Source organism: Pan paniscus, chromosome 5, assembly GCF_029289425.2.
Source record: "Pan paniscus chromosome 5, NHGRI_mPanPan1-v2.0_pri, whole genome shotgun sequence".
NCBI classification, from domain to species: Eukaryota; Metazoa; Chordata; class Mammalia; order Primates; family Hominidae; genus Pan; species Pan paniscus.
In genome coordinates, this window is record NC_073254.2 from 163,405,223 (window position 1) to 163,433,157 (window position 27,935).

The 27,935-nt window shown below is 38.4% G+C and overlaps 1 protein-coding gene across 3 annotated transcripts; it reads right to left on the bottom strand.

The window, feature by feature from the left end:
• Nucleotides 1-48: 48 nt before the first annotated feature.
• On the bottom strand, nucleotides 49-27,872 carry ADAT2 (adenosine deaminase tRNA specific 2). 3 transcript variants are annotated; one of them, XM_063605494.1, is made up of 8 exons: nucleotides 27,741-27,872; nucleotides 24,016-24,079; nucleotides 18,627-22,152; nucleotides 15,757-15,861; nucleotides 11,012-11,162; nucleotides 9,687-9,793; nucleotides 5,791-5,863; nucleotides 49-5,685 (listed from the first exon to the last, which is right to left on the bottom strand). In XM_063605494.1, the coding sequence occupies exons 4-8, from the start codon at nucleotides 15,814-15,816 to the stop codon at nucleotides 5,642-5,644; spliced, it is 435 nt and encodes a 144-aa protein (XP_063461564.1). In that variant the 5' UTR covers nucleotides 15,817-15,861; nucleotides 18,627-22,152; nucleotides 24,016-24,079; nucleotides 27,741-27,872; the 3' UTR covers nucleotides 49-5,641. The 3 variants fall into 3 exon arrangements, with proteins under 3 accessions (XP_063461564.1, XP_063461565.1, XP_063461563.1); XM_063605495.1 differs by having other exon boundaries at nucleotides 18,582-22,152; XM_063605493.1 differs by lacking the exons at nucleotides 18,627-22,152; nucleotides 24,016-24,079 and having other exon boundaries at nucleotides 27,741-27,860.
• Nucleotides 27,873-27,935: the final 63 nt, after the last annotated feature.

Here is a 27,935-nt window from a genome sequence, read left to right on the forward strand (position 1 = left end):
GATGTAAAACAGAGACAGTAACAGAAAATAATATTTTAAACATGATGATCATAAATAAAATGTATTATTTATTCTAAACCCAAATAAAATGATACATTATCTTTTCTCCTTGCCACTCTCTTAAAATGTATATAAGGAAATAAAACATTCTAAGCCAGAAAACATATTTTGGTATCTTAGATTTTTCCTTTACATTTATAGACCAACTTTTCAAAAGGAAAAAAACAAAACCATGGTACTGAAGCAATTCACAATGAGCTGTACAATGAGCCACATCATTCGGTTCCAATCACAGAATTTGAACAAGCAGCTTCCAATCTCAGCCTTTTACCTACTCTAGACCAGGGGCAGCTAACATTTTCTCGAAGGGCCAGACACTAAATATTTTAGGCTTTGTGAGTCACATGGTTTGTCACCACTGCTCAACTCTGCCATTGTAGCACAAGAGCAGCCACAGACAACACAGAAACAAATGGGCATGGCTGTCATCCAATGTAACTTTATTTATGGACACTGAAATTTGATTGCCATATAAGGTTCATGGGTCACTAAATGTTATCCTTCTTTTGATTTTTTTTCAATCACTCAGAATTGTAAGACCCATTTTTAAGTCATGAGTGGTACCGAAACCGGCAGCGGGCTGGATATGGCCCATGGGCCATACTTTGTGGACTCCTGCTCTAGATTCTCAAGTTCATGCTTCAACATGTTAAAGAAAAATTTATTTTGACACTTGTTAAGGTAAGGAAGACTTAATTCAGGACTACAGTGATAGGTTTTAAAACTATCGCAGGTTTTAAAACTATCCCAACAAGAGGAAGAGATCAGGCTCAACTCTGAATACAACCAGAACATGTGGGGGTTTATAACTAATGGGCAGAGTGAGGGGGTCAGTGATTAGGAAATTACTAAGAGGAGATATCAAGAGTAGAGTTCTTGCAAAATGAACTTAACAGGCTTCTCGTTGAAGGGAGGCCAAGGACTTACACATCAAAAGTAGGGGATGAGAAATTTCATAGATATTGGGGATGTGGGATTCTCTCTAAACTAGCTTAGCAGGATTCTTGCTAAAGCTAGGCTGTATAGGCCCATCAAGAATGGGGGCCAAGGTGGAGGCCTGGTTAAAAAGAGGACTTAGGGCCTGACTGAAGTTTGGTCAAGGAGAGAGCCTTTGTCAAACTACACCATGAAGCCTCCTTAAGAGTCATGGATATGTGGTGTTCAACCCAATATCCACTTAGAAATCAGGTGATAAATAGTCACGAGCCTGTTTTCGTTAGCTCAACTTGAAGAAAATGTAAGATCCTAAAGATGTCAAACTTTCAGCAGAACTTATACCAGTCTAACCCATAAAAATCACGTCGCCCATCGCTCCTTTCCTCACTACACAAAATTAGTAATTTACAAAGGAAATAGTTGGCGGTTGTCTTCATAGATGAAGTCAATGTAGTCTTATTCCTTTGCCAAAAGGCAGAGAAACCAGTTCCTGGTGTCTGTTTTCCCTGGGGCTATTCAAGGCCAGTTCACGTAGGACCACTGGGAAAGACAAGCTTTGGCATCACCACAGATTTTTAACAAGGCGCTATACTACTTTTAAAAAAGATTTAAGTAATTTTTTCAAGAGCTTTGGCTTTTGCTATTTTTACTGACGTTTTGAAAGTAGCAGTGCTTACAACATTTTAAGTCTAGATGTCTCTATGGAAACCCAAGATAACTCATATTTTATGACCAAATGACAACCTGCCTAGAGTGTTTATCCCATTGGATCACCATAGGTCATCTGCAGTATCAGAAACATCTTAGGTCTATTTTCCAAAACCCTATCTTATCAGGCATAATGAAATTTATATAATTATTACTTTTGCTGAGGAGGAAATTAGGAAGGAAAGAATTTATTTCTCAGGCTTAATTTTGATGCTTATTAAGATATCACTATTTAAAACATTCTTATTAGAAAAATTTTTTTATCAATTTTGGCAGACAGTAAAAGAGGAGGAATGCAATCAAATAATTTAATAGTTGCTTTGAAATTTATGTCATTAATTTTCCTTCTCTCCTTTCCATCAGTGTCAAATACATTTTCTGTTTAAAATGTAACAGCTCCTCTTCCCACAGACTGCTTATTCATTGCAACAGAGAAAAAAAGTAATTATATAGTGAAGGAATAGGACAACACCTTGACCAGATGACCAAAATTGACATCACCTTGGTGTGACGGCCTTTGTGTGCCTCCAGATGTGATATCCTGTGAGGAACTTAACATCACCCAGCACCTGAATCTAATCATAAGAAAACATCAAATAAATTTAAAACAAGGACCATTCTATTATTTAAAAAAAGAAGAAGAAAACAGAGAGGAGGCAAAATGACTGTATTATTTAAAAATGTCAATGTCATAAAAGACAAAGAAAGCCAGTGAAAATGTTCTAGACTAAAAGAAGCTAAAGGCAGACTGGTGCAGTGGCTCACGTCTATAATCCCAGTGCTTTGGGAGGCCAAGGAAGGAGGATTGCTTCAGCCTAGGAGTTCAAGACCAGCCTGGGCAACATAGTGAGACCTTGTCTCTACAAAAAAAAAAAAAAAAAAAAAAATTAGGTGTGGTGACATGAGTCTGTGGTCCCAGCTACTCAGGAGGCTGAGGAGGAAGGATTGCTTGAGCCAGGTTGAGGCTGCAGTGAGCTGTGATCATGCCACTGGACGACAGAGACCTATCTCAAAAAAAAAAAAAAAAAAAAAAAAAAGCTGGATTCAAGACAAGTAAATGTAATGCTGGACCCTAGACTGGACCTGGGATTATAGGGTAGTGGGAGAACTTCTTTACAGGACATTATTGGGTCAGCTGACAAAACTGGAATACAAATGATAGATTCAAGTATATCAATGTTAAATTTACTTAAGTCAATAACTATACTGAAGCATTTCGGGGTAAAGGGCCATGGTGTGTGTGTTTGTGTGTGTGTGTGTGTGTGTGTGTGTATTTTATATATATATACTTTTCCCAGTAAAAAGTTTAAAGAAAAATTAAGAGTTCTTGCCTACACTGAAGCTCTTGGCCATCTATTTTCTCTCCATGATACTCCAAATACAACACAGGAAGAGATGGTTGTGCCAAGTAACAAGAAAGCACAAAGATATTTTAACATGATCTTTTATCAGTGATTGAAGCCTACCAAAGCATTACATACCACCCATTCTCCACAGTTTGTTGCAAAGACCAGCAAACACTGGATAACTCTAGCAGCTTCTAAATGTAATCATTTCCCCCTAATTTCTCTCAACAGGGCAGTGATTCTAAAACCTTTTTGTATCTCACCACTTTCAGAACTATTTCGTACACAAAACAAGTCTTTCAGCTGGTGTCTTGGACAGGCACTATCAGTATCAATCAATGGAATTCAAGCTGTTGAACTAGGACATCTTAATATTTTAACCCGTGTCTAAGTAGCTGGGGAATGTGGTACTCAGGAAGCTGAATGACCTCAACATATATCCATAATTCCTCATCGTCACTTGGAAATTGCTAGCAGAATTCCACAGAGCTAATGTCTATGACACCCTCAGTGGTCCTGCCCTCCAATCTGCAGTATGCCATATTAATGATTTTCCCCCAAAGCGATGGAGGGAACTGTGCCCCAGTCCAAACATTTAGGACAGATTTTCGATAGGTTAATTACTGAAGAGGGAACCAAAAAGATGGTAAACCACAATTAAATTGTTCAGCTATGCTTCAGAATCAGGAAACACTACTTATCCACCATTCTCCAAAACAGCAAAGACGGAACATATGTATATTGTTAAGTCTTTTCTATCCTTCCCTGTCTATCACTTTATTATTTCCTTCATTCTTTTAGTAGCGACAGTCTCTGGGCTAGAATGCTCATATACTATTTTCGGCTTTGGCTTTTTGTCCTAGATAGTCTTCTTATTCACTTTTCCCCAAATTTCAATCAGTAATTTCATTTAGCAAATGTTTACCAAGAACCTACTGGACATAAGATGCTCAGCCAGACTTACTGGGTGGTACTCTACAGAGGCAAAACTCCAGGTTGGTTGTCCTACAAATAATCCCCCAGAAAATGATATGAACACAATAAATGCAATGAAATCTGCTTGCAGGAAAGCATAAGAAGCCAGAAATGAATTACGACCAACTGCAAAAAGGAACAAACTAGTAGAAGCACTAAAATTCAATAAGATAATTTTTAAAGTGGATGAAATTGAAGGTGCATGTAACATTATCACAGATTTAAAATCATGCATATTCTCCATAAAACTTTTCAAATGCAGTTAAAAACACACACACACACACACACAAAACCAAGCAATTATAAGTCCTCTGAAGCATGTAACTGTGATTAGCTGCTACTCTCAGCAATATAAAAATACTTTCACCACAATTACATTCCAGCCTGTAATGTAATTCAAAACAAACAAGTCAGAGACATCGCTCAAATGACAGAACCAACAAATACAGATGCTTTGCATCAAGGAAATGAATCTACTGAAGAAATGCAACTGAGGAGCAGCAGCCCCTCCAGGGCCTGGAGCTGAGCTTCTGGTGGAACGGCGAGGCCCCCTTCTGGGCAGAGGCACACAGTGCGTCCAGAGGGCTGTGCAAAACTGCCCTGTAGTCATGGAGGTGAACTGGGGACTTCCTGCTGTGGATACCCTTTCCAGTGTTGTGTTCAAAATTTTACATTTTAGATTTTAAATTTATTATATGGATTTTAAAAGAAATAACCGTTTGTTTCAGATTAAATTGACCATTCTATTTTTCAGTCAGCATTCTCACGACCAAATGGCACCTATCCCCTTTACCCTGTGTTCCTTTTGCTTTTTGCCGTAACTCTTATTGTCCTCCAATAAACTGTGTAATCTATCATATCCCTCTCCCCTTGCTAGAATATAAGCTCCACGAGGGTGGGATAATTTGGTTTTTTGCTCAATAACAATTGTCCCTTTTATGTCTTTATCTTTTAAGACTATTCATCTTCAAATAAGACATAAATAAGGTTTTATTATAGCAATATGCTATAATTTTTAAGTGACAACTCAAGCACTTGTTTTAAAAGTATGCATTTTTTCTAAATGCTTTATAAAAGCAAAGTCTTTTCTAAGGACCATATAATTATGGTCTCTATATACACAACTTATATACAATTTAGAGAGAAGTCACAGCCCCCAGTGCCCTGGAAGAACATCGTAGCTGCAAAAAATGAAGAATCTGATTCTGAAATGCCAATCCTGGAGAAGGTGTTCTCAGGGTGGCAAACTGCAGTCCAAACACACTCCAGGTCCCTGGGTCTGGCCACACATTCTCTAAGAAGTCGGCACTTGCCTGGACTGGGCACTTGTGGCTAGAAGGGTATGCACTACTTGCTAATTTCTAAAACCTCAAACCTTAATTTTCCCCCATCTTAAAATGGCAATCAGCTTCTGGAAAAGCTAATAACTGTTTACAATTGTCAGACTTCTAAAAAGTGCTAATTTGTTCCCTTAACAGAGCAAATGATGAGAGACACCATTTTCCCGCAGATTAAAAACAATATATAAACATATGATTCAACGATGTCAACAGCTTTCAGTCTATGAATCTTGTCCAGGTCACTTTGGGTCACTTGGTTCTTTCATCAGAACATGTTCAAGATTTCTGACATTCCTTTTTCCGAACTTTCGATTTTGGTGCTGTGAAAAGAATAGAAAAGAAAAAGAAAATGAAGAGGTAAGCTCATAGCAGATTCTCTTTGTATGGATTTAAGGGAAGGACATTATCTACAACAGAAAACTGACCATTTGGATTTTCTTGTTTGTAGAAGGTCTTTAACATTTCCACTGCTTCCTCAGCCCGATATCCAGGGATACACTGATGGAATGAGAAAGTTGAGAATAAACATAGGCCTATGAAAATGTGTGCTGTATCCCATAAAAACAACATATATATACATGATTATGTAAACAGATTTCAGATGTTAATCAACTTTGGGGATATTAGTAACATGGGTAAGGAGGTACACTTCCAAAAGATGTTTGATATATCATCTTTTTCATTACTCCCAATCAACTGTTATTAGGCATCACTCCCAATCAACTGTTATTCATCCATTAACTATTATAGAAGTTACCAGCTTTGTGATCTTGGGTTAGGCACTTAAACTCTCCATGCCTTATTTATACAATGCTGGCAATAATAGCACTTACTTCAGAGGGATTTTGTGAGGATTAAGTGAGATAATACCTGTTAAATACCAGGCACATCATAAGTGCTCATTAAGCATTAGTTATTTTTATCTGCTCCTATTTACTAGTGGCCCATTAAGCATTCCATGCTATAGAGCTAGGGTTGGCAAATTATACTTGGTGGACCAAATCCGTTCCATAGCTGAGAACTGTGAGCTAAGAATGGTTTTTATATCTTAAAAGCTTTGTTAAAGAAAAAAAAAGACTAGGTGACAGAGACGTAAGCGGCTCACAAAGGGTGAAATATTTACTAGTTAACCCTTTGCAGAAAAAGTTTATCAACCCTTGCTACAGAGGATTTTAAAAAATAAAATTCAGCTTGTTCTATCTTTAGCATCTAACTGGGGAAAAGAAATCATAACATGTGAAAGAATAAATAAGAAATTGTGCTATCAGTAAGGAGTGTTATCATATGAAATATTACCTGAAGAACATGAAACTTGAACTTGCCTTAGAGATAGAGAATATTTAAAGAGGCTAAGCAGAGCATTTCAGGGAAAGGGCAAGAAGAAGCCTGGGTTGTGTGTGAGGAAATCAGCTGACAGAGGAGGAGACTATTAAGGAAGCATAAGGAAAGAAAGACAAAAAATTGGGGTAAAAAATATGTACGGCTTTGAAAGCTTGTCAGAAGAGTTTGGACTTAAAACCAAGCACCCTTCTGAAGTGCATGAAGAGACACAATGAGCATCTGGAAAGAAGGAGCCAGAAAGCATAGGCACAGAGGACAGGAGGACCAGCTACTGTGAGATGCTGTTCAGAACGAACCTCCCATTCTCCTGTGTCTTCAGTCTGCCCTTGCCTGGGCCTCCGACACCTGCATAAACCTTCGCCATAACAAATAACCTTCCATCCACCCTGTCCCGTCAAAGGCTGACACCCTGCTCCTGCCTTCACTCCTCAGTGGCCTCATCTTCACTGGCTTGAGTTCCCAGCACTTCACTGAGTCTGCCTTCTCAGAAATCCCCAGGTCCCTTCTGACCAAAACACTGGCCTCCTTTCAGATTCCTCAACTCTGCAGTCCTGGAGGCAACTGGCCACACCTGCTCTGTCTGACCACTCTTGCCTCCCTTGGCTTCTCAGCGTTTTACCATCCTAACCACTGCCAGCCAGTCCCGTCACAGCTGCCCCCTGCTTCCTGCTGTGTTAAGTGCTGGAGCTCCCCAGAGGTCCCCCTCCACTCCACTCGCACACTCAGAGCCCTCTCCTCTTACGTGGGATGAGAGCAGTGGTTCTCAACCCTTGCTGCTCAGGAGAACCAGTTGGAACTCTCTGGAAACACAGCACTGTTGGCCCCCTGCCTTCTGATTCAGATGGTCTGGGGCAGGGACTGAGCAGAGTCAGGCACAGAAGCCTCCAGATGATTCTAATGGGCAGTCCGGGATGAGAACTGCTGAGTTACAGGCCTCGAAGGAAACTGCACCGCTCTAACACACCGAGATAATTTATTATTTACATTTTCAAGTATCCATTATAGCAACAAATTTGTGGTGTTAATAAAAAGCAAACATTCATAATAATTTTTTTTTTTGAGACAGTCTCACTCTGTCGCCCAGGCTGGAGTGCAGTGGCGCAATCTCGGCTCACTCACTGTGAGCTCTGCCTCCCGGGTTCAGGCCATTCTCCTGCCTCGGCCTCCCAAGTAGCTGGGATCACAGGCGCCCGCCACCATGCCCGGCTAATTTTTTGTATTTTTAGTAGAGACGGGTTTTCACTGTGTTAGCCAGGATGGTCTCGATCTCCTGACCTCATGATCTGCTCGCCTTGGCCTCCCAAAGTGCTGGGATTACAGGCATGAGCCACTGCACCCGGCCATAAAACAAAAATTTTAAAAAACAGAGCAGGTGTTATAATTAATCACCATCTTCTTTGAAAAGAATAGTTCTGTAGGCCTCTAGAAATTTTAATGCTGCTTATAATATAGCATGAAAAGAATCTGTAATTCTGCAGTAAGAAACAGTATCCCACCTCCCAATCACCTGCTGCCTCCTAAGCCCAGACGAATAAAAAAAAAAGAATACCCAGCATTCAGAGCCTGGGCCACCACTGTTTTCCTTAGAATCTAAAAGCACCTTTAAAAAAACCATAATTTGGCATTCAGCCTGGAGATATGGCTGCAAGCCACAGGCATTGATTTGCAGCTCAGCCGATGTGGCTAGGTATATACACTGCAAATGAACTTGTTTTGGTTCTGCTGCATTGACTACAAAGATGTGTGAGAAAGGACTGTGTTTGTGCCCTCATGTCACTGACATGTTGGAGAGAAATATTCCACCCATGTATGACATCAAAAGGCTCATCTTTGTTCTGCCCAGAAACTGAAAAATTATTTAGATCATTCTCATAAAGGAAATATGGAGTCAGCAATTCATTTGCAAAGAGTTATGTAAGCAAAATTTGAGCTACTAATAGAAGTGATTGGAAAAATCAAATCACTTTCTAAATGTCTTTAATGATCAAACCAATTGTATCCTTTACTCTCCATCATTGCATTACAATTTCTTTTCTGATGTAATGTTAAACAGCATCTATTCTCAAATGCACAGAAGTTGATAGGAAAGCTAATGTTGAGCTAGAAAACTCGAGAACGTTTTAAAAACTCGTTCTCAGTGAGACTCAGCCAAATTTAGTCCTTCATAGGTCCTTAAAGTATTCTAGGAACCCGAGGTTTTTGAAGTGAACTGCCCAGCCATATCCAGCATCTGTTAAAGCTTTTTCTTTTTAAAGCACAATACTTTTACATTAACCTTACATCTTGGAGAGAAAAACAATCAAACCAATTAATGAAAGTAGGGGTATAGTTACAGGCCAAACTCTGAAATACAAATTCCTTTTGTTCATAGTCTGACCCATAAAAACTTTGGGAGAAGTGGCAAGATTAAAGGGAAAGGAGAATTTCTAGGAGACTAAAGACATGGATTCTTAAGTCTGGGGGAAATTTCAACATTAAAAAGACACACAAAAAAAGACATGAAAATACAGTGATTGCTAGATACTAAAATAAGGATGTGGCAATCAAGCAAAATGATTAAATTTGTGCAAAAATATTGTGTGTGCTGTAAATAGTCTCTAGCGTCACTGACACAGGCCAAGCATCACCAAACTTGGTAGAGCATAGAGCTGGTAATGTTCGTTGAATAAAAACTCCAACAGCGAGAGTGTCTTCAGGCATACCTAACGGTGTTGGTGAAGAGTGTTCGGAGTCAGCTGGGAAGGGTGGACTCTCCTTCAGGAGGGAGTCTGTTAATGAAGAGAGGTAGGCACTCATCCAGAAACTCTTCCCTGTCATCTTATACTGAGGCATAAATGAACTCCACCAGAGGCCCTGAGATCAAAGATGTCTGATTCTATCATCGTTTCTTCGTATACTGGCCACACACTAGTTATTCACAAGCCCATAAAGAGATGAAAATAATTAGCAAGAAAGAAAAAGCATAAGCAGTTTGTATTACCTGAAATGGTCTCCCAGTGTTTGGTAGGTCAGCAGAGGCAATATTTAGAACAGAGCCACAACCACCAAATCGTTCATTCTGACAGCCATATACAACCAGCGGGATTTATAAGACAGAATTAAGGTCCTGCATAGAATGTACATTTCAAGTATGTATCGTGACAAAATCAGAGTAGGTTTATACTAGCCATCCTGGAGAGGAACGCTCATGCTACTCTTCAAAACAGCGAAGCTTAGGATTCGTCTTATAAACCATACAATCCAGCTACACAGAAGAAAAGGGGTTAAAGTATTGAGAAATTGACATTTAACAACTGCAAACAGAATGAAAACTGAGTATGTGTTTGCTTAAAGTTCACAGTTCAGGGCTCTCTCTGCTCTTTCCTAAATCACTTTTTCAGAATCATTAGGGAGTCAGAGCCAGAAAGGATGCAGAAATTTAATCCAGGGATTTTCACCTTTTAGAAATAACAGATTCTTCCCTGTTCTTGCCTCAAATAAAATATAACCTGTGCCCTAATACAAAATAGACTAAAGCTTAGCCACTCTGTAAGGCAGGATGAGGAGAGAATTCTAAGTTGCCTATAACAACCCTTTTATAGAGACTGTACATTTTATCATACCCAAAAACCTCTGTATTATTTTTAAAGTGTTAAAATTATCCATCCGTACATAGTAAAATAAGTACATAAAAAATAAGGAACTAAAAAACTGAGTTTTTCAATTTTCAAATAATTTTTTAAAAAGATCTTTAGAAGTCCCTACAGAGTCTCTGCACTATTTAAGTTGCTTAATCCATGCAAGACAATCCAAAGAGCTGTAACTTTACTCATTTTCCATTTACAATCAGAATATCATAAAGGATTTCTTACTTCTTATTTACTTTTTACTGATAATGTTTGATACATTAGTATTCATGGCAAACAAACCAACCAGATAAACAGAGAAAAAAAAATTTAAACCATTCATAATCCATTATCCAAAGGCAAAACTTAGCTGCATATTCTTTAGGACTTTTCCTTTGCAAACTGTTTTATAATCCACTTCAACTTAATTTATGATTTATCTTTATGTAACTGTTTAAGACAGTTCTAATATTTTCTTTCTCTAGATGATTTGTTTAATCATTCCATGTTTATTGATATGAAAAGAAATAGGTCATTTTACTATTTAAAAAGCTTTCCTTTTTTTGGCTAAGACACACTATATTTTACAAGGTGTTTCCTAAGTCTGTGTTTTCATATTTTGGAAAACAGGCTACGTGTTTGGCCACTCTCTTGTTCACACGAATGGTACAATACATTAACTCATGAAGTCAAAGGATACTCATCAGGCGGAGAGCAGCTGCACACATAATGCACGGCTCCACAGTGACATACAACACAGTGTGTTCAAATACTTCAGAGGGACTCTTGCCACTTTGACGACACCAATCGAGGACCTGATCGATGGCCACCATTTCTGCATGTCGAGTAGCCTGAAAAGAGAAAGGGGCTTGCACTGATGCTGTTTGCTTCATGTGACTACTATTTTACAAATATACAAAAACTAAGTACAAAATATGCACCTATCCTTTCTGCCAATATTTTAATGAATACAGTTTCAAGACACCCTTAGCAGTGGACAATGTATTCCCCAATTCAAGTACCATAACCTCACTTGCGAAAGACATCTAATCAGAGATGCCACAGGAATCATGCTGTATTTTTAGTTAAGTACCTAAGTACCTTAGGGAAAACTCTTTCAATTAAAATGCCATGGAGAAGGTAAGTCTAAAAAACAAAGAAAAAAAGATAAAGTCTATGGTTTCTGAATATTTCAGGGGGAGCAAAATTTTCATAAGCTTGTGCTCTAGTTTCAAATATATGTTCAAGGCTGTCACTGACCTCACTCCAAGCAAATCTACATTAAGTTCACTGGAATGTCATCTCTTACACTTTTGGGGAATGAGGTTTTATATACCGGAAGACTCTAGAGAAGTAGAGATTTGGTATTGGTTTCAGACACTTCATGGGAAGCAGTAGAGGATAGGAGAAATCACATAGCATGTGGAACTGACTACATTTAAATTTGAATTTTGACAGTGACATTACTAATTATGTGGACTTAGGCAAGTAACTTAATTTCTGTAAGTCTAGGATTCCCCATATGTAAAATGGTATACACTGGTATCTACACTTATAAACCTTATAAATCTGAATTACATGAAGCATGGTGCCACATAATACTACACATGTACTCTGCTAGCTCTTGTCTCCTTTTCTTTCTCCCTTACTAAAATAGCTTAAAGTGAATCATAGATTCTATATGGAATAATTATTTATAATATTCATGACAATAGTATTTATCAATAATTTACACTGAGTATTAACTATGCACAAGCCACTGGGCTAAATAAATTCTGTGTAGGATAAAAAGTCTCTGTCCTCAACAAGCATAAAATCTGGTGGGGCTCATTTACCTGTGAGATAGGGCAGGGTATGAAAAGTGCTAGCACAGTGGCCCAAGATGCCATGGAAGCTAGAGGCAGATGGGAGCGGAGCTGGCCAAGGGGATACATGGGTGAATCACAGAACTAATTATCAGAGATGGAAGGTACTTTAGAGAAGAGGTTCCCAAACCTGGCTGCACACCAAAGCTAAGTGGAGAGTTTAAAAAAAAAAAAAAAAAAAAAAGGTTTCCCCAACTTAGGTGCTTTCAAAAAATCAGATTTAGAATTATGGAATTAAATCTCCCTACAGCTCTCAATAAACAATTGCTGAACTCAATCATCTCAGTCAACTCTCTTACTACTAAAGAAAAAGAAGCTAAGCAAAGCTGGCATGTGTTAATCACATACAGCTGGGAGAGGAGGTGGTGGTGGCGACTGGGTGGTGGTGGTGGTATCAGATCCAAAAGTAGAACTCAGGTCTTCTCATTTGGGGTCAAGAGTCTTTCTATGCTGTAGTTATACAGTAATCTTCTTTATGACACGAAATAACAAAATAAACCCAGGTTAATTTCAGCATGTAGAAGAAACCCCGGTCACTGGATGGGGTTAGATGGGTATTGTTAGGACATTCAAAGTTCTCATCTTAAGACACCATACACAAAATGCAAATTGGAAAATTTGACCACGATTTAAAATACAGAATTCTACTCCTAAATAAGTATCTATACATTCATTAATTGCTGTATTATGTTTATTACTTATCTCATGTTTTAATATCCTCTTAATAACTGCTTTGTGATTCAACATGAATGTAATTAAAACATTTTTAAAAATTCTTCAAAACATCTTTTTCAAAAAGAATTTTTGTATGTTTTACAGTATTTTAAATTGATATTTAAAATTATGTCATTTTTCAACAAACATCAACTAATTGTTTGCAGAGCTTTGTGTACATGCTTCTGTTTTTTCTAACTGAAAAGGTAACGGCTAATTTAAAAATGTTAATTCTATATGGGAATGACTACCCTGGCAGTTATAATACTTCTCAGTGTTATAATGGTAATTATTTTAACATTGTTTGAAATTATTGCACATGTGAGTTAAAATTAAAAGACTGTATATATTTGTATATTGTTACATGATTTATATGAAAGAAAACTGTCTGGAAGAATATGGCAAAATTTTAATAGTTCTGCATAGAGAAATGAGATAGAACTGCTTCTACTTTCTGTATTTGAAATTTTAAACAGGTATTTCAAAATGAGCATTTAAACAACAAAGAAGGCCCTGACAGTGGCTGAACTCCCCCAGCAGATGTCTGATGCCAAGAACATGATGGCTGCCTATGACCCCCAGTATGGCCTCTACCTAACAGAGGCTGCCATTTTCAGGGGCTGGATGTCCATGAGGGAGGTAGAGGAGAAAATGCTTAATGTCCAAACCAAGAACAGCAGCTACTTTGCTGACTGGATCCCCTACAATGGGAAAACAGCTTTCTGGGACATCCCATCCGCAGGGCTAAAAACGTCCACCACTTTCATCAGTAACAACACGGCCATCCAGGAGCTGCTCAGACACGTCTCAGAGCAGTTCACAGCCATGTTCAGGTGCAAGGCCTTCCTGCACTGGTACACGGGCGAGGGCAAGAATGAGATGGAATTCACTGGGGCTGAGAATGACCTGGTATCAGAGTACCAACAGTATCAGGATGCCACTGTTGAGGAGGAGGGAGAGTCTGAGAAGTGGACTGAGGAAATGGGGGCGTAGAGCCTTCTGCTACTGGGTTAAGGGCGGGGGCGGTATGAATTCTTCATTTGCCCACAATGTGTTCTGTGATAGTCATGTCTGTGTGGGCACTTGCTGTTCTTGCTGTGTGTTCACCTCTATAAAAGCATTTCCATAGTAAAATAAATAAATAAATAAATAAAAATTAAAAGTATGACTTACATATATTCATGCTTCTCACTTATTACAGGGTAAATTTAAAACTGATTCATTAAAAAGTTGTCTTTTTCAAGAATTCAAAGGGCAAAGAATTTTGTGAAATACTATATTTTTATTTAAGTGTCTTTTTTCTTTCTAATTCTACACTTCGATCTACTATTTTTCATAAGCAAATTGATAAAAAAGTTTTTTTGGGGGGCTGACATATTAACTACAGATTTTCTATGCAGTGAACATGGTTATATATAAATCTGAATTGTCCAACTACTTTGTCGGAACAGTTCCCGTTGATTGGAACTGCTGGGGCGAAGTATATGCAAAATCTACATTTTGAGTAAATTCCCTATAATCAATGTAAGCTTTCCCAGTGTTTGAATGTTTCCCATTCCCTAAAACTGTTCAAACATTAGATATCAGTATTTTTAATCACTGATAATCTAATGTTACAAAGAAATTGCTTTTTTCTTCTGTTAAAGTTAAGTTAGATCATCTTCATGTAGCCTTATTGGTTGTTATTTCATTTTCCTCTGTTCCTTTTATTTTCACTTCCCTTGTAATATTAGTCTCTTTGTTACTGATTTCTAAGAACTCATTTCTGATTAAGGATGTGAACATTTTGTCAAGCATTGCAAATGAAATACCATGTTTATTCCAGTTTATTTTACTGTGGTGTTTTATTTTTTTGGTTGTACAGAAGTTACGTATTAAAATATAATCCTGTTCTATTTTATGGCTAAAAATAAATAAGTAAATAAATGATTTGTGAATCTGGATTCCTATTTTACATGTGTTTTGCTAAATATCAGTTTTCTTTTCAATAGATGTGATTGATAGATGAACTAGTTCCCACAGCCCTGGTATCAACACCAGCTTATTCTCTGGCTCCCAAAATCATATGACAAGATAAAAGTCTGTGTGAATGGCATTACAGGTATAAGTGATCTTTGAGTCCACCTAGGAATTTTTGTAATCATAAAATTTGGTAGTTTACTTCCCAAGTATACTTATCATGACACACTATTGTGATACCACATTTAAGAAGCATTGCCTTGAACCATGAACTTCCCAACCTAACCACAATAAAAGTCATACAAGCTATTAAAATGTACATGCTACATGTAGCTACAGAGGCAGCTGGTGTTGAAGACCCTATTTTGTTGAATTATCTGATAAAGAAATAGCTTCCTTTATATAATCCTCATACCTCCCTCCAAAGCTATACATTGAGGATACTTTTTTAACTTACTAGGATGAAAATATTATTTAAAGGTACTAAAAAAGGAATGTATTATGAGTTAAATTGACCTATTTTATAAAATGAAAATTTCATATATTAGATTGGCTTAAAGTAGAGACAGACTTGTTTCTTCCATGCTGACATTCTGATGAAATAAAATCCCCTCTTGGGTTTCACTCAAGCATTAGAGTAAAACTCTATGAAACAGAAAATTATTCACTAAGATTTTATGGCTTCATTAAATTGTTCTGAATTTTCCACAATAAAAAAAATCAACATGTATCACTTTCAAAATCAGGAAGAAAATGATACTGAAAAAGAGAGACGTTAAGAAAAGCTACCCACCACTGGCAGCTACGGGACTATATTCAGTCTCACCTTCACACCAACTGTGGTAAATTCTCTCCAGTCCACCCATCACTACTGTATGTTTGCAATTATACTGCTCAACTCACATACATTTTTGGTTTGGTTAACTTCATTTCTCCCCTTCCCTACAACTTCATTGTTGTAGACCATAAGACAGCCAACAGGAACTTCAGTATTTTCCAGGGCTTCTTTGGCCTGAAACACAAAGTGGAAAATGTAAGACGTAATACTCCATACTTGAAGAGAGTATAGGAGAGAAAGAGATGCAGCATGAACAAGATACACATGTACAAAGACTGAAACAAAGAAGTGCAGCTTTCTTTTTTCTGGAATATAGTTCCATTACGGTATTTAGTGCCCGTGTTCTGTGTTGTGTCCATGTTAAGGGAGACTCAAAAAAAATCCCCTTGATAGGTCCAGAGCCCCTGATGTCTTCTCATTGGAAATAGACGTGATCAAAGGAGACTGTGACTGACCACTGTTCTTGAAGTGCCAGGGTCTATGTGTCTTTTCAGAGATAGAATACATATTTGCAAAAAGGTAGGGGACTAAATAACACTTACAGATCCTTTATTACAATCCTTTCCTCACTGAAATTCCTTTGCTTCTCTAAAAATTATAGAAATTATCCTCTAGAGTCCCAATAGCTAAAGGTAACCAGACTGGATGTCACCCTGTCCCACAATTTCTACTCTATGTGAGACAATAAGAGTTTAGAAGTACTCTATGTAAAATGGCACAATCATTATGAAAAACGTTTTGGAAATTTCTTTAAAAAGTAAACACACACACAGTCTATAACAAAATTCCACTCCTAAGTATTTAAAAGAAGGGAATATGTGTCTACAAAAAAAAAAAAAAGAAGAAGAAGAAAGAAAGTTTGAAAAAGAACCAAAACCTTGAAAAAGAATGTTAATAGCCAAAACCTGAAACTGCACAGGTGGCCATCAACAAGAAAATGGATAAACAAACTGTGTCCTATTCATATAATGGAATACTAGTTGGCAATAAAAAGGAACTGCTGATACTGTGACAACATAGATGAGCCTCATAGACATGCTAAGTAAAGGAAGTCACACACAAAAGCACACATACTATATGATTCCTTTTGCACAAAGTACCAGAATAGATAAAACTAAACTACAATGACAGAAACTGGAACAGTGGTTGCTTCATGGAGGATGTGCAGATTGATTGGGGAGGTACACAAAAAAATTTTCTGAGGTGGTGAAAACTTTCTGGATCTTGATAAAGACATGGATTACAGAGATGTTTGCATTATTCAAAACAGATTGAAGGATACATTTACAACCTGTGCATCTCACTGTATATAAAGTATACCTCAACTGAAAAAAATCAATGAGAAAAACAAGTTTAGGAACACTTCCATGACTACCATCCCAGGAATGGCAAACCAATTATTATATTCTCAAAGTTCCCTTTATCACAGGCCATTCGTTTTTCTTCTTGCCCCATGATAGCAGCTCTGGGCCCTAGGAAAATTAACTCTACCTTCAGGCGGAGAGCTTAAGCAGGCAGGTTATGCCTCAGTATAACCTGATACTGCCTCTGAGAGTCAGAATAAGGGAAGAGTACAACCCTTGGACTAGTGTACATTCATTCCCATCTCAATGCAGTCAAAAGAATATAACTGCTGTACAGCTGTTTCCGGAAAGGCAAGGTATTCCTTACTGTGGCAGCCCTGAAGAGACTTTGGAAGACTTGATTCTCACTTAAGTGCAGGTACTTACACACATCATAGGGCATATAAGTTCAAAGTTGAAGGCATTGTTAAAACAGTGTCTTCTGTCTCCTGCACCAGTCTCTTACTCCCAGTTCTACTTTATTTAACTAGTGACAACTTCCTATGATAAGGCATACAGGATCTCCTCAGTTATTCCCACCATGCTCAACGGACACTTATTCTTCATTTGGCCATTACAGGAAAAAGGAGACGCCCATAGCAGGAGCAAACTGGGCCTCTCTTTTCTCCATCTGGTTGGTGGGTCAGAGATGGGGCATGGAGAGATGTGAGAAGACAGTATCTGATGCAGTAAGACTGCATTCAGGACTGTTTTATGAACTATCCACAGGTCGGTTGTGTCCCAGTTCTGTGGTAGTGGTTAAAGCATGTCCAGTTTATGCAAGTTCAAAAGGCTTGAAGAGTCCCGAGGTTTGGTTAATATAGACAAATGCACCATAGGCTACTATAGAGAAGAAAGCCAGGAAGAAGACGGACAGTTAAAGAGAATGGAAATGCTAACTACCAGTGTGGCTATGGCAATTATTATACTAAGAAATTTAAGGTAAGTGTAGAATTACACAGAGATCCAGGTACACAGAAGAGACAAATCATTTATTCATGCAAAAAATATTTGTTGAGGATCTTGAGATGGAGAGATTATCCCAAATCCAGGTGGGCCCTAAATGTAATCACAGATGTCCTTCTAAGAGAGATGTCTGACACAGAAGGCAAGAGGCGAAGTGATAACGGAAGGAGAGAGAGAGAGATTTGAAAATGCTGCACTGCTGGCTTTGAAGATGGAGGGATGGGTCATAAATGTCACTTCAGTACCTGGAAAAGGCAGGCTTCCAGAAGTTATTTGGCCCTGCCAAAACTTTGATTGGGGCTCACTAAAATTTCAGACTTCTGGCCTCCAGAACTATAAGAGAATAAACTTGTGTTGTTTTTAGCCACCATGTTTGTGATAATTTGTTACAGCAGCCATAGGAAACTAATACATGCAGCAAAGAGGAAGAAAAACATGCTAAAATAGGAAAAAACTTACAAACCACATCTCTGGCAACACTCTAGTATCTAGACTATATAAAGGACTCTTAAAACTCCACAGTAAAATAATAATCCCATTAGAAAAAGACTGTTTTCATCTATTTGTGCTGCGATAAAGGAATACCTGAGGCTGGGTAGTTTATAAAGAGAAGAAGTTGATTTGGCTCACAGTTCTCCAGACTGTACAAGAAGTATGGTATCAGCATCTGCTTCCAGTGAGGGCCTCAGGAAGCTTCCACTCATGGCAGAAGGCAATGGGAGCAGGCATCACATGGTAAGAGAAGAAGAAAGAAAGGAGGGGATGGTATATTCTCATAATAATATAGTGAGAACTTGCTACTATAAAAATGATTTATGAGGTATCCTCCCCATGATCCAAACTTCCCACCAGGCCCTGCTACTAATACCAGGGATTCAATTTCAACATGAAATTTGGAGGCGACAAATATCCAAACTATATGAGAAGGCAAAAGACAGACATTTCACCAAAGAAGATAACACACATAGCAAATAAGTACACGAAAAGATGTTTTCACATCATTAGCCGGTAGAGAAATGTCAACTAAAACCACAATGAGGTATCACTACACACCCATCAGCATGACTAAAGTGAAACGTAAAAACAACATCAAATGCTGGCAAGGCTGTGGAGAAGTGATACTACTCGTATACTGCTGGTCGGAATATAAAATGGTACAGCCACACTGGAAAATAGTTTGGCAGTTTCTTAAAAAGCTAAACATGCATTTAACTTATGACCCAACAATTCCACTCTTGGGCATTTATCCCAGAGAAATGAAAACCTATGCTCACACAATGTATGTCTGTGTGCACAAATATTCATAACAGCTTTATTTGTAATAGCCAAAAACTGGAAACAACTCAAATGCCCTTCAGTGGGTGAACTGCTAAACAAACTATGGTACACTTGTACCATGGGACACAATGCAGCAATAACAAGGAATGAACTATCGATAATCTCAACAACTTGGATGGATCTCATGGGAATCATGCTGAATGGAGAAAGCCAAGCCAAATGGTTACAGATTCATGTACATAGCATTTTTGAATTATAAAATTATAGAGACAGAGAACAGATTAGAAGCTGCAGCTATAAAGAGGTAGCACAAGGGAGCCATGTGGTAGTGAAACAGTTCCAGTGGTGGTTATACAAAGCTAAACATGACAAAATTGCATAGGCACGCATACACACACACACACACACACACACACGTACAAATAAAACTGATGACATCTTAATAAGCTCTGCAGTTTTCCCAATGCATTTTTCCTGGTTTTGATACTGAACTATAGCTATGCAAGATGTTACCACTGAAGGACACTAGACACTTGGGTCCTCCCAGTATATTATTATTGTAATTTCTTGTGAACTTATAATTATTTCAAAACGAAAGTTAAAAAATAAGTACGGGTAAACAAAAAGGATTTTGCAATGGAGATTAAAAAGAGATGTTTAGTGAGTTTAGAGAAATATTTGGTGTTACGGACAATCCCAGAAAAACACTAGGCCAAGAAGGAAGGGTGGTCAAGTGTGTCTAATTCAGCAAGGTGGTGGCAATTTAGGTGGAATGGTGGAGATGAAAACCAGTAGCTTGAACAGTGACTTATCTAAGAGGTTAAAATTTTAACTCCAGCTATACTTTCCCCAATAAACCTCTTAAGAGAGGTAATGTTTTGTCTGCATCTCAAGTATTCTGGTTCTGAGAGCTTGAACATAAGAGCTTACAATTTATTGAAAGCTTACTTTGATCCAGGACTAATTTAAGCATTTTATAAGTATTAATTCATTTCATTTACAAGCCTATAATGATCTTCCCCATTTTACAGGTGAGGAAACTGAGGCATAGGGAGATTTTTTTTTATATATATATATATATCTCTCTCACTAGCGCATGTGAGAGAGCTGGGACTAGGGCATAGACAACCTGGCTCCACTTATTCATTTGTTCAACAAACATTTGTGGAGCACCTACCAAGGGCCAGATTCCAGGGCTCTCTGCCACTGTTCTGCCTCTAACTTCTACTTTAGTAACCACAGACACTTCACCGATCAGCTGCTTTATCAGGGTTTGAGTTTAGAGTGAATCAAGGGACCAAATGAGAGAGAACAGTTGGCAAGAGAGTGAGACATGGAAATCTTAAGGATAAAAAAAATGGCAAGAGGAGTTCAAGGCTGTAGTGAGCTATGATCATGCCACTACACTCCAGCCTGGGTAACACAGCAAGACCCCATCTCTAAAAAAAGTAAAAAATAGGCTGAGCACAGTGGTCCATGCCTGTAATCCCAGCACTTTAGGAGGCCAAGGCAGGTGGATCATCTTAGGTCAGGAGTTTGAGACCAGCCTGGCCAATATTGTGAAACCCCATCTCTACTAAAACTACAAAAATTAGCTGGGCATGGTGATGGGTGCCTGTAATCCTAGCTACTTGGGAGGCTGAGGCATGAGAATCGCTTGAACCCAGGAGGCGGAGGTTGCAGTGAGCCCAGATTGTGCCATTGCATTCCAGCCTGGGCGACAAAGTGAAACTCTGTCTTAAAAAAAAAAAAAAAGTTAAAAAAAAAAAAAAGGCAAGAGAATAAACAAATGGAGTCCATGTGATCAGGATTTTCTGTAAAAATATCTCCTGAAGAGCTCTACATTGGCTATGTGGGCCATCTCAAACCTGCAGAAGAGAATGCAGGGCCGAGTGGAAAGGACGTGAGTGGGATGGGAGATGAGATTCCATGTTGCCTGCAAGTTCTGTCTTGTTCACCTGGAGACAGCACCCACGCCACCATGTTACTGGGTTTGTGCCTTCCATTCCTTCCTTTGGATTTTTCTCTTTTTCCGTCTAGCAAATTTATTTCATTTCACTCCTCTCAATATTATCTTCATGTTTATTTTGAGTAACACATTTTTTTTTCCTGAAATGCCTTCCACTGCTGTCCGAAACAGAGAGCAAATATGAGTGATCAGAATATTTTAAAAGGACAAATAACGTCATTGTTGAGGAATGGCCGAGCCTGCCATGCTGAGGATGAGTGGGTAAGCAACTGGAATGGTAGGCAGGGGAGGGGGCGGTGAGAATAACACAAAGCCCCATGGAAGTGAGTTAAGGGGAACTCCTTTACAACAATTAACATGTAGATTTGCTTCACTAACAAGTTCACAATAGATTTAATTAAGCTGGAAATCAATTTCACCCCATACCCATATCATACTTTCAAACTCTCCCAACAACTCTACTGTCAAGTCTGATCACTTCTTCACAAAAGCAAAAAAGCTCAGGCAAAATGGGTCTGAAATTTGTGCAGGTAGCTTTGAATTTAACCTTTCTTGCCTTTTTTAGGGGGAAAGACCAAGGTCAGATACTATTTAAAAATGGCTACTAGGTTTTGCATAAAGTAACAAATGATCAACCTTCAAAATTAAAGAATAAAATCTCTGTTCTTCCCAGCCCAAACACTGGTCTCTATTTTGTCCTTGAATATAATTTCTTTTTTTTTCTCTAGTCAGGGCCTGCCCAGTTACAGATAATGAAAGCACCTAGATGGAAGAGACTTCGTAGTTTATTATTTTCTCCAAAGACATTACTACTATAAACTGCTTTCTAGTGATGTCATGATAAAAGGGGGAGAGATGGAAACAGACCTTGTTTGCACACAGTTTGATAAGTCCTTAAAGAAATATTTCCTATAAAGACAAAAAATTAGGGGGAACAAACAAGTTAGCCAGAACAACTCTCAGGTAGAACATCATCCTGTCCAAAAGTCTAAACTATATAACTGTTTCTGCTAATTACTCCCTTCTGAGTGATTACTCTCTGAGTAATTAGCAGAAACAGTTATATAGTTTAACTTTGGGGGTTTAAAAAGTGATGATGTTTTTATTCCATCAACTTTAAATTCTTCAATATGGCACTGAAGGTCTCCCAACTATCACCCACCCTCCCATTGGCCAACCGAACCAACCTAACTTTTCATTATTCATTTAGGTTATTAACCTTTTCAGAGCAGAAATCCCCTTTTAGACACTGATGGAAGTTATGGACTGTCTCACTTGAAAAAGGCACACGCACATAATATTTTATATATAGTTTCAGCGTTCATAGATCCCCCTAAACCTGAGCCTGAGGTCAGGGAGCCCTGTTCTAGATAGATACTAGATCTCCTTCTAATCCAAAACAAAGTTCTTGATTTCTTTGGACATGACAGTATCTTTGCTTGGATCAACCTTTCCTTTCCACCAGCCCACATCCTTTTGGTCCCTTAAAATTTAGAAGGAATTCTATCATTTATCTCAACGGACGTGTTGAAGGACCTTGCCAGCTGTTATCTGACAGCACTTTATATCTGTCTCTTGTGGTCTTTGGACATGTTACTTACCAACCTTTTCATCTGTGCCTGACTTAATTTCATCAATTAAACAGTATGTTCCTGGAAGGCAAGCACTAGATCCAGGCACTATGAAGCTTCTCTTGCTCACCTCTGCAGCCTATGCACCCAGCACAAGGTCTAACACATAGCAAAAACTTAATCATACCACATTTGTTGAAATGGTGTCTGTGGTGTTTGCTTTCTTTTCGAATTTCCCTCAGAGCCTAGCATAATGTTATATTAATATCAACTGCCCCAAAAACGCACACTACAAAAAAATACAATTGACTTTTTTCTAGAAAACTTGCAACATTTTTTCTATACACATATATATAGTCAATCTTTCTTTTTTCCTAATTATAAGGTAAGATGTGTTCAAGGTGGAGAACTTAGCGATTAAAAAAAAATAACCTCATGTATCAAAAAAAAAAAAAAAACCCACTAAGAATCCCAATACCCCAAAATATAATCCCTGTTATTCTGAAGCAACGGGGTTTTTTTCTGTTTTTTCCTATGCTCTGCATACACATATTTACAGTTTTTAAAAAGTCAAATAGATTTACACTATATATACAGTTCAGCAGTCTGCCTTTTTCATTTAGAAATGTATTGTTAACCTTTCCCTATATTGGGTAATATTTTTTCATCACATGATTTTGTAAAGGTTGTACAGTATTTCTCCTTATGAACATATCTGATTCAACCAACTAGTCTCCTATTATTTGACATTTAAGTGATTCAAATTCTTCACTATTATAAACAAGTGAAGAACTTCTCTATATAAATATTTATATTGCTTCCTTGTGATTTATTCCTAGAAACAGCTGTAAAATACAAAGAGCTCCTACAGTGCGATTTTTTAAATCAAACTATTACAAAATTGGGCAAAGTATATGCCTCGGCAATTCACGGAAGAAAAAAATCTAAATGTTCAATTAAATTACACAGTAGATACACAGTATTCAGGTAAAGAAACTGAAAAGGAAGAAAGAGAGCAGAGGATATGTTGGCAAGCAGTGAGCTACCTAACACCGAGAGGCAGGCCAGGCCAGTATTTAACAGCAGATGACAGGGCTCAAATCACAGCCCCATCCTTCCCAGCTCTCTAACTTTGGGGAAGTTACTGAACTTTCTCAGCTTCAATATCCCATCTGAAAATGAGGACCATAATAATACTCACCTGATAGGGCTTCTGTGGGGCTTATAACATGGCCCACATGAAAACACTGTGCATAGCATAGTATCTGGAACACACCAAGAGTGCAACACTATTACTTAGTCATACTTTTTTTTCCAAGCCTATCTTTAGAATGATATGCTGAACATGCTATGATGATTAAAACGATAACCTATGATGATGCTATGCTTAGCTCTCAGAAAGAAACCTGCCATGAAAAATAATGGTTTTATTAAAAAGCAGTAAAACTGATAACCTTATATGCTATCCAACAGATCCTTTTGTAGTGATGGAAATGTCCTTTGATCTGTACTGTCCAATACGGTAGCCAGTGGTTATATGTGGGTGCTGACTACTTGAAATGTGGCTAATACAACTGAGGAGCTAGATTTTATTTTATTTCACCTTAATTAATTTAAACTTAAATAGACACATGTGGTTAGTGGCTACGATATTAGGCATTATGGTTTTAGAAGGCAATACAGGAATATCTATATAATTTCAAAGCACATACATCTTTTGTCCCATTTTAGGTAGTCACTCCATAGCAACAGAAATACCGTGAGGTAGGGAGGAGTGACTAATATATTAAGACTACCAAAAAAAACTGCTGATAATCAAAAAGAGAATATATAATTCCATTTATGCAAAAGTACATATGGCTATTTACATATGGACAGAGAGATATGGAAGGATGCTCCCAAAATACTAATAGTATTATCTCTAATAGTAGGACTTTTAGGTAATTTTTACATAATTTGTTAACCCTTTTTTATAGTTTGAATTTTTTATGACCATGAATTATTTACATAACCAGAAAAGAAAACATTAAAATATTTTCACTTTGGAAAAAAAAAAAAGGGCATTACTGGATCAAAGGATAAGCTCACTTTTAAGGCCTTTTATATCTGCCTAGCCGAATTCTCCTAATAAAAGGGTGTTCTACGCTTTTACCCTGTTGGTGGGACTGTAAACTAGTTCAACCATTGTGGAAGACAGTGTGGCGATTCCTCAAGGATCTAGAACTAGAAATGCCATTTGACCCAGCCATCCCATTACTGAGCATATACCCAAAGGATTATAAATCATGCTGCTATAAAGACACATGCACAAGTATGTTTATTGAGGCATTATTCACAATAGCAAAGACTTGGAACTCAACCCAAATGTCCATCAATGATAGACTGGATTAAGAAAATGTGGCTCATATACACCATGGAATACTATGCAGCCATAAAAAAGGATGAGTTCATCCTTTTCATTTGTAGGGACATGGATGAAGCTGTTAACCATCATTCTGAGCAAACTATCACAAGGACAGAAAACCAAACACCGCCATGTTCTCACTCATAGATGGGAACTGAACAATGAGAACACTTGGACACAGGGTGGGGAACATCACACACCGGGGCCTGTCATGGGGTTGGGGGAGAGGGGAGGGATAGCATTAGGAGATATACCTAATGTAAATGACGAGTTAATGGGTGCAGCACACCAACATGGCGCATGTATACATATGTAACAAACCTGCACATTGTGCACATGTACCCTAGAACTTAAAGTATAATAATTTTAAAAAAGTAAATTAAACTTAAAACTTTCAACTTTGGCTTAACTAGAGTTAACTTTATCAGCATATTAAATAAAAACTGTAATATACATGTTACATACAAAAAAAAAGGGTTTTCTAAATTCAGCTCCTCCCAACCAACAAACACCTCAAACATGCACACCCTTATTATCACCAAGCATTAAAATTGCTTTCACTTTTGCCAATTTAACAGGTAAAAAATTGTGTATCATTTTAATTTGAATTTCATTAATAGTGAAATTGTGTATTCATTTATTTGCTGGCTACTCGTCACTTCTTTTAGAAATATCATGTTCAGGTGAGGTGTGGTAACTCACACCTGTAATCCCAGCACTTTGGGAGGCTGAGGTGGGACAACTGCCCGGGCCCAGGAGTTCAAGACCAGCTTGGGCAACACAGAGAGACCCTGTTTAAACCAAAAAAAAATCTTCTAAAAATAAAAAGAAATTTTAAAAAGAAATATATTCATACCTTTGATCTTTCTCAGTATTAGGGTATACATCTTTCCTTTTACGTCGGAAAGTACTTAGATTTTATATAAATTATATGCTACGGTTATTAAACCTGTCCTTTTATATATGTCGCAAATATTTTCCTTCTTTGTATTTCCTTTACTTTGTATCTCTTTTTTTTCTTTTTTGAGACAGGGTCTGGCTCTGTCTCCCAGGTTGGAGTACAGTGGCACAGACACGGCTCACTGTGACCTCAATCTCCCAAGGCTCAAGCAATCCACCTGCCTCAGCCTCCTGAGTAGTTGGGACTACAGGCACATGCCACCATGCCCTACTAATGTTTAAATTTTTATTTAGTAGTGACGGGGTCTGGCTAAATTGCCCAGGCTGTTCGTCAACTTTTGAGATCAAGAGATCCTCTTGCTTCTGCCTTCCAAAGTTTTGGGATTACAGGCATGAGCCACTGTATCTGGCCATGCTACTTTGTATCTTTTTAAACATGTAGATGTTTTCAAAGAATTTCTAGACCTCTCTGGCTTTGACATTTTTTGTCTCTTAATTGTATTAGAAACACCTAGGGATGTGATTCCATAGTTTACGTCCTCCTACACAGGATTAAGGAGGCAGCTGCTTCTTGGGTTTTGGCATATACAAGTTTCTTCAAGGTCTTAAAGGAAAAAAAGTACTTGTTAGGAGGGCTACATGTCACTGGGCAACAGGAACTTTTCAGCTTCATTATAATCCTGTAGGACCACCGCTATATATGTGGTCCTATAAGATTATAATGGAGCTGAAAAGTGCTAGCGAGCTTCTTAACTGGGATAAAAGTTTGTTTGTAAACGTATGTAAACGTATTTACATGTTCTAGCCCAGGGTCAACCTAAAAGGTAGCGAAAGTGTTTAGCCCAGAAGTCTACATAGAAACTAGTGTTGTCTACCTCCATACCACCCTGAATGTCCCCCGATCTCGGAAGCTAAGCAGGGTCAGGCCTGGTTAGTACTTGGATGGGACAATAGGGCTAACGTGAGTAGATTTAATGCTCCAGGATAACGACCTTTACCGACAGGTCATTGTGTGGCACGTGGCTGTATGTAGTTATTAAAATGTAAATACATATATTTACAAACAAACTTTTTTCCCAGTTAAGAAGCTCGCTAGCACACAGCATTCTGTTGAAAGCCCCCTTTATTTCGCAGTCCTGAAGGGAGTGAGGGAAGGAAGTAAAAGGGCAGAGGAAATAATGAATGAATGCGAGACGCCGATTGTACAGGGACTTGTTTCCATACTGCTCTCTACCAGAAACGTTCTCAGTTTCCTTCCTTCTGCTGGACATGTTCCAAGGGCCAAAACCTCAAATAATGTGACTTTGTAGATTGGAGAGTGTGTGACCACAGAAAGGAAAGGGAGGCAGCACGTGCCAGCCGGCGACAGAATGTTAAGTCTGCAGCATACTCCACCGCAATGAAACAAATAATTTCTGTATTTCCTCCCCTTCCTTCGCCCAGAGCCACTGTGAGAATGGCCTACAGAAAGTTTCGAGGCAGTAAAGCCAGTTGTTCACCCAGAACATCTGACTGCCATAAAAATTATGGTGACGAGAAAGAACGTTTGCTCAAATGCCGGGGTCGGGTTGAGGGCTGCAGAAAGGTCCCACCCCGCAGCATCTACCTCCCGGGCTCCTCACCATGTGCATTGCCTCCTCCATCCACTTTTCGGTCTCCTCTGCCGACACCGAGCACGCGCCGCCTGCAGCTGGCTTGGGTGCCGCCTTCGCCTCCATACCCGGCCACCACTCAGCTACAGAGGCCGCGGCAGAGGAGGAGCGCGGGCAGCGGAACGCGGCGGGCCCGGGACTCCGTTTCCGGGGGTAGTCTAATGA

Bases quoted from the DNA above. Each gene is read 5' to 3' on its own strand.
- ADAT2 (XM_063605493.1), bottom strand. From the start codon at position 27,836: ATGGAGGCGAAGGCGGCACCCAAGCCAGCTGCAGGCGGCGCGTGCTCG. The intron at 9,794-11,011 runs GTATCCTTTGAC...ATTCTGTCTTAT, and splicing joins AGCTGCTCTCCGCCTGATGA to AAATCCCGCTGGTTGTATAT. The intron at 5,686-5,790 runs GTCAGTTTTCTG...TTCTTTTCACAG, and splicing joins CAAACAAGAAAATCCAAATG to CACCAAAATCGAAAGTTCGG.